This window comes from Hyperolius riggenbachi, chromosome 1, assembly GCF_040937935.1.
Source record: "Hyperolius riggenbachi isolate aHypRig1 chromosome 1, aHypRig1.pri, whole genome shotgun sequence".
NCBI classification, from domain to species: domain Eukaryota; kingdom Metazoa; phylum Chordata; class Amphibia; order Anura; family Hyperoliidae; genus Hyperolius; species Hyperolius riggenbachi.
In genome coordinates, this window is record NC_090646.1 from 94,331,354 (window position 1) to 94,341,588 (window position 10,235).

Below are 10,235 nucleotides of genomic sequence, written 5' to 3' on the forward strand. Positions count from 1 at the left end.
TCAGAGCCACAAACATGTGACAACAGCACAATGCAGAGAAGTCCATCCAAAACAGAGAACAGGTAAGTAGAAGGATCACTACACACACTGGCATAGATGCAGTGTAATGCTAGGTACACATGATGCAATTTTCTTTACTGTCAGGTCGATTATTTTCATCATGTCTGATCTGATTTCCGATCAATTTTTCGATCAATTTGCTGTTCACTTCTATGAAAAAGCATTCAGAAAATTGATTGGAAAGCAGGTCGGACATGTTGGAAATAGTCTATCTGACAGTAAATCTGTCAGAAAATGGCATTGTGTTTACCTAGCATAAGCTCAGGTGTACATTACACAGTGACAATTTAGCACTTAAGACAGATCTTAAAATCAGCCAGCAGGAAGTTTTGTAACAGAACAACACTTTTTATTGGCTAACCAAAAGAACAACAGTGAGCCTTTGGCTAATGAGCCGTATTCAGACTTTGTTCCTGTATACAAGATGTTAGGGCACACAGCTATATATATATATATATATATATATATATATATATATATATATATATATATATATACATAGGAGAAGCATTGATTGTTTTGTAAATATAAATAAATGTAACACAGTTGTTATTCTGTTTCAAAACATCCTGCTTTCACTGATGGTTAACACAGTACTTTGCTGGCAAAAAAGCCAGGAAAGAGTTAAACTGTAGCACAAAGAAGGCTGCTGTCATTCTCTAGGAGAAAGAAAAACCAAAAAAAGCTACCTCAGCCCGGCGACCATTTGGGCTGGAAAGCTGCCATCACCTGCACTCTCGTCATGGTGCACACCAGTCCAGCACCACCGTCACTACACAAACAGCTGTTTGTGGTGCGTTACACGTTGAGTTTGGTCTGTCAGTGTGAACCAGTACACTAATTGCACTCCCTGATTGATGTATACACATGCAAGATGTTTTAAAGCACTTTAGGCCTTTAATTTAGCATGCAATGTGATTTCTGCCCTTAAAACGCTGCTGTGTGTCAAATCCGGATTTTTCCCCAGGACTTTTGGTGTGTATCCCACTCCGCCATGCATAAACTCAGATGTTAGACCCCTTGAAACATCTTTTCCATCACTTTTGTGGGCAGCATAAATGTTTCTAGTTTTCAAAGTTCGCCTCCCCATTGAAGTCTATTGCGGTTCAAAAAGTTTGCGCGAGCCAAACTTTTTGCGGAGGTTCGCGCCATGTAAATCGGAGATTCAAGCCATCTCTACCACTGATCCGCACCACAAGTGTGCTGCCTGTCCCAGCTGTCACCTCTCCCTTACTACCCTTGCCTATGACAGGTGTCTGCAAATATCCCTTAGCATTAGGCAGCCAGAGATACCATCAGTATTAAGTAGCTACTGGCAGGGCAGGGCCGAGGCATAGGCTGGAGAGGCTCCAGCCTCAGGGTGCAGTGTAGGAGGGGGCGCACAATTCATTCAGCTGTCATTCCTAATTGTGTATGAAGCAGAAAGAAATAAGAAAAGGGGATATATAGCAGTGACTGCAAGCCAGATAACTAGATATTAAGGTGTTGGGGAGGTTGTGGGCCCTGTGGCCCTCTTAGTCTAATAGCAATCAGTGTGTGACGGCTGGGGTGAGAGGGATGGAGGGGCGCACTTTGGTGTTTCAGCCTTGGGTGCTGGAGGACCTTGTCCCTGCTCTGGCTACTGGGGCCTCTGACTGAAGAGAGATCTCATCAGTGGAATGCGGAAAGCTGGGTGTGTCACCTTTCATTTATGCACTGCTCAGGATTCTGCATAGGGAAGTAGGGAGGCACTAAGGGAGGAGATTGAGCCGCCTTTCCATCATCAGGCTCCTGTAGGAACGTGCTTACAGTGCCTTATGGTAACCTGGGGACCAGGGTTCCAATCTGTGCTCTTACTGTTCAGTAAGCCAGCACCTATTCAGTAAGGAGACCTTGGACAAGACCCCTTAACATTGCTATTGTCGAGCGCACCCTAGTGGCTGCAGTTCAAGCACTTTAAGTCCACCAGGAGAAAAGCTCAATATTGTTATTTGTCTTGTCTAGTGAGAGGGCTATGGAGGCTGCCATGTTTATTACCTTTTAAATAATGCCAGTTGTCTTGTCTTGCTGGTCTTGTAAACCAAAGGATACATATGCACTTTTTCATAAATGTCACCCTGAAAGATCTTTCTTGATCGCACAAACAAAATGCTTGACCGCCTGTACTGTTCTATGGAGAAGAGAGGATAGAGAGTGAGTGAAAGTATAAATCCTCTTGTTACATTCATACTTTACTAAGTATGACTGGAGCTCTCACCACACTGAAGGCCCTTTCACACTGGGGCGGTGCGGTATTTTTACCGCACCTCACCACCAGCAATAAAAGTCTATGGAGACTTTCATACTGCGACGTTACGGCGCAACGCAACATAAGCAACCTTTTTGCTGTATCCCGGTCGCAGGTTCAGAACTATGTTACCACGCTGCTTCTGCATCTATATACGGCAGCCCGGAAGTAATGTTAGTCTATGGCGACGTGGGGATATTTAAAAAATGACCGTCACGGCACGCATGTAGGAAAGCAAATTTTTAAAACTATGCTTCTCTGTGCGCTTCCGCATACCCCGAAGCAGGAAGTGACGGCAAGCATGGGTCACTTCCTGTTTGTCTCAATGCCAGATGGGGAATACCTCGTAGTAACGCGTTATTCCACCAACGCCTGTTTCTGGCAGAGCGATGCAGTGCAGCCAGGGGCATAACTAAAATCACTGGGCCCCCTGTGAAAATTTGGATGTCCCCCCCCCCCCCCCGGGGCCCGCTCAAGGTCGTTTGGGGGGGAAGGAGGAGTTGCAGCATGAGGGGAGAGCATTGGACCCCACATCGGTGGGGAGGAGGAGGCACTTCCCCCCCCCCTCAACTCAGGCTCCCCCCTCAGGGCTCCCCCTCCAGCATTAATAGGTGGCAGCAGCGGCAGGCAGGAACACAGACATGCCTCTGTGTTCCACTGCGGGGGTCCGATCTCTAATTGCCGCACGCTACTTCCTGATAAACAGGCGGTGGAACACATACGAAATTGAACAGGTGTTCCTAATAATCCTTCAGGTGAGTGTAGGTATGCCTGTGTTCCTGCCGCCACTGCTGCTATATGAGGGGGTCAATGCTCTACCCTCATGCTGCGACCCCTCCTGTCCCCCAAAACGGCCCCCGGGCCCCGGCTGCAGCCCCTATTGTTACGCCACTGAGTACGGCGGAAGTGAAGCGCCACATGGCTTATAGTGTGAAACCGGCCTGAAGATAGTCTAAGATTATAGGCTCACAGCTCACATGCAGTGGCTGGATAGTATAATGGTTAAGGGCTCTGCCTCTGACACAGGAGACCTGGGTTCAAATCTCGGCTCTGCCTGTTCAGTAAGCCAGCACCTATTTCAGTAAGGAGTTTCTTGGGCAAGTCTCCTTAACACTGCTACTGCCTACTGAGTGCGCTCTAGTGGCTGCCTCGCAAGCGCTTTGAGTCCGACAGGAGAAAGGCGCTATACAAATACTGCCATTATTATTATTATTATTATTATATGGGGCATTTTATGCCAATCGCAATTCATGAACAAGCTTTGCAAATCAAAGTATTGCTGCCAATGAGATACCGTAAGAGAAAATGTATAACAACAAACAATAAAACACTCACAGTCTTGGACCAGTCAGAGTGCAGTATTTGGAGCAGGCTGTGTTATATAGGTGCTTTTTGCTTTACTTTTGTATGCAAACATATGACTTTGAAAGCTCTAGTCGTCTGAAAAGTGCTACAGACTATGGTGGCGCTATGCAAAAAAAATATATTCTACTCTGTGCAGATAAATGAATAGCCATGAGTAATAATGAAACTGCATAATGTCACGACTTCCAGGGTTGTTCTGCCACAGTCATACTGAAAATACACAGCTTGCCACTGCAGAAGCTCGCGCGGGTGTAACAGACATTGGCTCAGAGCAAACGTATAGAGTAGATGCTGCCAGTTCATAAACAGCTGAATGCTACTGATAACTGTGCGTAGCTATGGGAGGGCAAGAAGGGACATACGTCCCCGGGCGCAGCACTGTGAGGGGGGCGCTCAGCATGGCCGCTACACTCTCATGTGCATGTGAGACGGCTCGCTGGCTGCCCCAAGTGCCCCTGCTTCTCTCCCTCCCTCTACAGGTGAGTGCAGAAGCATTAGCAGCAGAAAAAGCGGGGCACATCTGGCTATCTAAAGGGGAACACATCTGGCTATCTATAGATGTGCATGTCTGGCTATCTAAAGGGGGGGGGGGGGGCGGGGGGAAGAAGGGGAGCACATATAGTTATCTAAATGGGGCACACCTGGCTATCTAAAGCGGGCACATTTGGCTATTTTAACCACTTGAGGACCCACCCTTTACCCCCCCTTAAGGACCAGCGTTATTTTTTGTGATCTGTGCTGGGTGGGCTCTGCAGCCCCCAGCACAGATCAGGTTTCATGCAGAGCGATAAGATCGCCCCCCTTTTTCCCCCCTATGGGGATGGTGTGCAGGGGGGGTCTGATCGCTCTGGTGGGCAGGCTTGTTGCGGGGGGGGGGGGGGGCACCTCAAAGCCCCCCTCCGTGGCGAAATTCCCCCCTCCCTCTCCTACCTGCTCATCCCCGGTGATCGGGGCTGCACAGGACGCTATCCGTCCTGTGCAGCCAGTGACAGGCTGTCCCCAGTCACATGGCGGCGATCCCCGGCCGCTGATTGGCCGGGGATCGCCGATCTGCCTTACGGCGCTGCTGCGCAGCAGCACCGTACAATGTAAACAAAGCGGATTATTTCCGCTTGTGTTTACATTTAGCCTGCGAGCCGCCATCGGCGGCCCGCAGGCTATTCACGGAGCCCCCCGCCGTGAATTGACAGGAAGCAGCCGCTCGCGCGAGCGGCTGCTTCCTGATTAATCAGCCTGCAGCTGGCGACGCAGTACTGCGTCGCTGGTCCTGCAGCTGCCACTTTGCCGACGCACGGTATAAGCGTGCGGTCGGCAAGTGGTTAACCTTCCTAGCGTTATGATTATTTCCAGATTTTATTGAAAGCGGTGCAATTTTTTCACAAGCTTTTAAACGCTAAAAATCATACCGCTAGATAGATCTGCAGCAGCCCGGCACATTACTCACTTACCATGGATCTAGCTCGGGGTTACCGCTCTGAGCTGCAGATTTCTGTCCCGAGCCTGACTCGGGATTAACGCTAAGGGGATTAAGGGGGGCACATCAGGCTATCTATAGGGTGGAAGGGGGCACATCTAAAAAGCAGGTGTACATTTGACTCCACCCTTCCCCAAGACCACATTCTGATGCGCGGGCATGCCCGTTTTGTCGGGGGGGGGGGGGGGGACAACTGTGGCTCAGTGAAAATTCAGTAAGGACTGCCAGTAGTCAGCCATGTAAATTCCAATAACAGGAAATTAATGCTTTCATTTGTATGTTGTTGTTTTTTTTAAAACAAGCTTTGCAAGGTTATTATAAATATGAACAGACAATGTCCCTTACCTGCTCCACCACATATATTCCATAGTCTGCCCGTTGCTTTTTTAGGAAAGGATGCATGTTGTAAAGCCAGACCTCAAGGTGTGGCTCTCTGTTTCGAAAAGGGATCACTATAGCAATTTTCTGAAGCGCTGTACAGGTGTCAGGCTTGCTGCGACCGCCAAATTCCATATCTTCATTTTGTCTGACTGACATTACAAAAGACACATTTGTTTCAACACGGTAAGGACCTAGATGTGAGGAAACACGTTACATCAAAAGTCATGCTTTAAAGCTACAAGCATATATCAAATATAACTCATGGGGATAGGTAGTGGGTTATTTTTGTGTTGTATACCAACATCAATGTTAATTTGCATTGTATGAACTATTTACTATTAAATACACTATATACAAGAAGACATGAACCAAAACATAAACAAAAACTTGCCATAAGATGGGCAACTAAAAATAAATTGAAGATGAAAGTCTTCTCTACTAGGTGCAAACCTAAAGCTTGTCCCAAACACAGCAATATAAATGTACAGTTTATTTCCAGAGTTTTGGTTGAACTCGATGGACGTATGTCTTTTTTCAACCAAAATAACTATGTAAGTATGTAAAATCCAAATAGCTTTTGATCAGTCTACCACAGACAAGTGGCTCCCAGAGTAGGGCTGTTTGGACTTACAAAATCAGCCTTTTTATCTCACCTGAGCATCTGTCTGGCAGAACACCAAGGCCTCAATTCACTAAGCTTTAACAAACACTTTATCAAACTTTTGATAATTTACCTCATGGGTAAAATCTAATTTTGAATTCATTAAGGTGTTATAGATTTATTGAACGTTTTATCGATAAAACATTCAATACATCTACAGTATAACACCTTAGTGAATTCAAAATTAGATTTTACCCATGAGGTAAATTATCAAATGTTTGATAAAGTGTTTGATAAAGCTTAGTGAATTGAGGCCCAGATCTCTGAATGAATTTGCTAAAATGGCAGTGGAGAGGAAATTTGGGACACTTATAAATGCCATCTATCACTTTCCAAGACACTCCCTCCCTGCAACTGCCACATAATGCTGTTTAAGGAAAACCTGAACTGAAAATTAAAAGTCAAAATAAGCATGCACAAGTCATACTTACCTCCCGTGTAGTCTGCTCATCAATCTCCTTTTCCTCTCCTGCGTCCTGTTTGTCCACAGTGATCAATGGAATTCTCTGTCCTCCATTTTGAAAATGGCCATTATACCATAACAGCTTTCTGGTCAGCACACAGTTAAACTATAACATCGTCCACTTGAACCATAGGGAAACATGGACATTACCGGGCATATCAGTTGTCCACTCAGCTATAACTGACAGCAACTGATATATAACTGACAGCAACTGATATATTTCAGTTCTGCCAAAATGTTGTCAGAACTGGAAGGGATTATTGTCAGAAGAAAATGGTGAGCTTCTGAGAGGAACTGATGGCAAGGTAACTATGTAATGTTCATTTGAAGTTACCTCATGTCTTTATTTTAAATAATTTTACTCAGTACAGGTTCCCTTTAAGGCTTTTTTTGTAATTTAATGTCATAAAAGCCTACTTTTCCATAACAGTGTGCAACCATCAAGAAATTTCCAAAACTGACTGAAGCTGAAATTGCTCATCTTTGCATCTGTACTCTTTTTGTGCAATACAGACCGCCTACAATCTCCCCATCCTGCCGCAGGAGTAGTAGGCTGAGGAGTGGACTAGTTTACTGACTGGCTGCAAACCTGGAAGCTCCAATATCACAAATAGCCAATAACAACCCTATAGTCTGTGATCCAGCAGTCACTCTTCTTAAAGAGTAACTGTCAGGCTACAAAAGCTAATTTAAACCTCTATTCTCCTGTGTTAAACAGTTTAGAAGGAAGCCAAAAAGGCAATACTGAAGATAAAATCTCTCTTACATTTGATGTGTGCTTAACAGCAAAGCTGTTATTCCCAAGCTCTTAAGAGGACGCAAGCCGCATACCATACTGCAAAGCATTATGGGGCTCTCCCCTCGGCTGCTAATGAGAAGTTACAGGGTCAAGTAACAATAGCATGTAACTCAGTCCAGGGCACAGCACTGATAAATCTCCCAGCAGAGTACACTGCAGGAGTCCGCTATTGTTCCTAGCCACATGGCTAATTAATATTCACTGCACACTAGTGTTATTCAGTACCAGCGTTTGTGAGAGTGGAATCATCAGGAAGCAGGCAGGACATGACGACACATTTGGCTTCATAGGAGACAGACAAACATGGAACCTGCCATGAGCTGTCAGGAGCATCATTCTCTGCATATACTATATAAAGATTCTGTGAAATCCAAACGTGGACAGTGAAATGCATATGTAATGTAAGTACAGCCAATGTTTAGCTACTGATATATGTGTTTATTTTCTCTGAGACCTTATACCTAACAGCTCCTCTTTAAAGAATACCAGTAGGAGAAAGGGGGGAGAGCAGGCATATACAGGGAGCTGTCCTGATGCCCACCACTCCGGCAGCCTCTTCCGGGTTGCCAGGGTCGGGCATTAGTGTGCAGGCGCTGGCCCGGTGGCACGTCCTACAGCATGTGCCCACGGCCGGGAGCGCACTGTGTATGCGCATGACATCACAACTACATACATGTCTGCTCCTTCATTTCTCCTACTTTATTCAGCTCTGGTATCCTTTCATGTTTGATAGAGGTAAAAGTGTTTAAGGCCAGAGCTATTCAGAGAGAGAGAAAGAGAGAGAGAGAGAGAATCTTGTGCATGCGGACAATAACCATGGGCCTGACGCTGCACTCTAAGCTACCCAGTCTGGCATACGTATGTTACCGGCAGCTTTCATATGGGCGCAGGGAGAACCTGAGGGACAGCAATATATTTCCCTAGTGATTGCCTAGTGATTACCTAATTTACTCCTTTTGTAGTGTAAGATCCGGCTATTGCCAGCATCCGAATTACAGTGTTTCTAATGGAATTCCCTTTGCCCCACTATAGTTGTAAACAACATCACAGTCTGTGGTAATGCCCAAATAAGACACTGTGCAGCGCCACCTGCAGGCCCCACAGATGTTGAATAGGGCACTGTACCTACTTCTGTCATAGTGCCCTACTCCACTGCTGTGAAGCTTGCAGGCAAGAAGGTTGAAACTGGCTGAGAACTAACTGGCCCCCTCCTGTGCTGCAGCTCCAGCAGAGCATGGTATTTTTCTTGCTCCAGCAAGTAGGTAACTAAGCAATGGTGCAAGGCAGCCTAAAATCACACAGGAGTCTATCCCGACATTCACCACCAGCCATATCGTCCCCATGGCCATTAATCACTTTGTTAGAAGTATCAACAGGATTACTACCTAAACTGCAGTATAGTAAAACAACCACAAGATGTCACTGTGTGTAAAATGCGATGATGATCTTGATAGGAGTGCTATTTCCTGTATTCTCTCTTTGTTACTCTCTGTTCTAAGTAAGCTACATTTTCTGATGTGGGTGATTTAATCTCTGCATGTTATTCTTCGGTAAAGAGCTCTAACTTGTTATACTGGGTGCCCATCTGTGCATAGAGAACACTCTCCTCCAACATACTGATCACATTTTTTCATGTATGGTCCTAACAGTGACCTGGGGTTTGCCTAGCATTCAGAGCCACTGGACTGAGTTCAATTATTTTTTCTAGTTAATATTGTAACAAAACATGCAACTAACACTTTGTATACAGTAGCAGTGTTTATATTAAAACTATAGGGGGTGAAATTGGAGAATTTTTTCCTTGTTTTCCCTTTAAAATGCATAGAAAATAAAGTAATTACTGAAAACAAATATCAACCCCAAAAAGCCCAATTGGTTGTGAAAAAAACAAGATATAGATCATTGTGATTAGTAGTGATTAAGCTATTGGCAAATGAAAGGGATGAGCACTGAAAGGTGAAAATCAATCTTGTCCATTAGGGTAAAAACCCCTTTGGGGTGAAGTGGTTAAATACAAATTCATTATAATGCTGCAACTTTTTCCACTCTCTTATCCCCCCCCCCACTCCCCCAATCCCTAGCCCCACCCAGGAGAGCAGCTGACTTGGCCCAGTCTCCATGCAACAATGTATTATAAGTCATACTGAAATTACCTAAATTAGGAGGAAGTTCAGGACACGGTTTTTGCTCTTCAGGTGTGATATTCATGTTTTCTATCAATGGCTTTGACCAGAAATCTGCTCCTATTATTCCTGCAAAAAAGATATACTTTGTTTTATTATTTTTATTATTACTTCTTCGTCATATCTTTTATTCTCAGAGTGAAAGAAGAAAAAGCTGGTCGGCGCTACAGCAACAGCAATTAAACAGCCAATATTGTCACCTATAATAATTTAAAACACATTCAAATAAGAAGTACATTTCTCCCAGAGTAAAATGAGCCATAAATGACTTTTCTCCTAAGTTGCCGCCACTTACAGTAAGTAGTAGAAATCTGACATTACCAACAGATTTTGGACTAGCCCATCTACTCATAGGGGGGTTCTCAGGGTTTTCTTTATTTTTAAAAGCACTTAGTGAATGGCAGTTACTCCGTCCAACTGCCAAAATAGTGTGCAGTGAGCAGGGAGGCTGGCCAGCATCTTTGTATTAACCTCCCTGGCGTTCTGGACGAGCTGAGCTCGTCCAGTCACGCCGGGGTGCACCGCTCAGGCCCTGGTGGGCCGATTTGAATATATTTTCTTTAAACACGCAGCTAGCACTTTG

At 45.1% G+C, this 10,235-nt stretch overlaps 1 protein-coding gene across 1 annotated transcript in view; it reads right to left on the minus strand.

The window, feature by feature from the left end:
- The window catches only part of LOC137545765 (beta-1,4-galactosyltransferase 1-like), a 61,300-nt gene extending 51,274 nt beyond the window's left edge, over positions 1-10,026 (minus strand). Inside the window, exons 1-3 of the mRNA XM_068267361.1 lie at positions 9,948-10,026; positions 9,623-9,721; positions 5,511-5,737 (exon numbers count right to left, since the gene is read on the minus strand). Of these exons, the coding sequence (XP_068123462.1) occupies positions 5,511-5,737; positions 9,623-9,677 (282 nt within the window). The 5' untranslated portion in view covers positions 9,678-9,721; positions 9,948-10,026. The remainder of the gene's footprint in view (positions 1-5,510; positions 5,738-9,622; positions 9,722-9,947) is intronic.
- Positions 10,027-10,235: the final 209 nt, after the last annotated feature.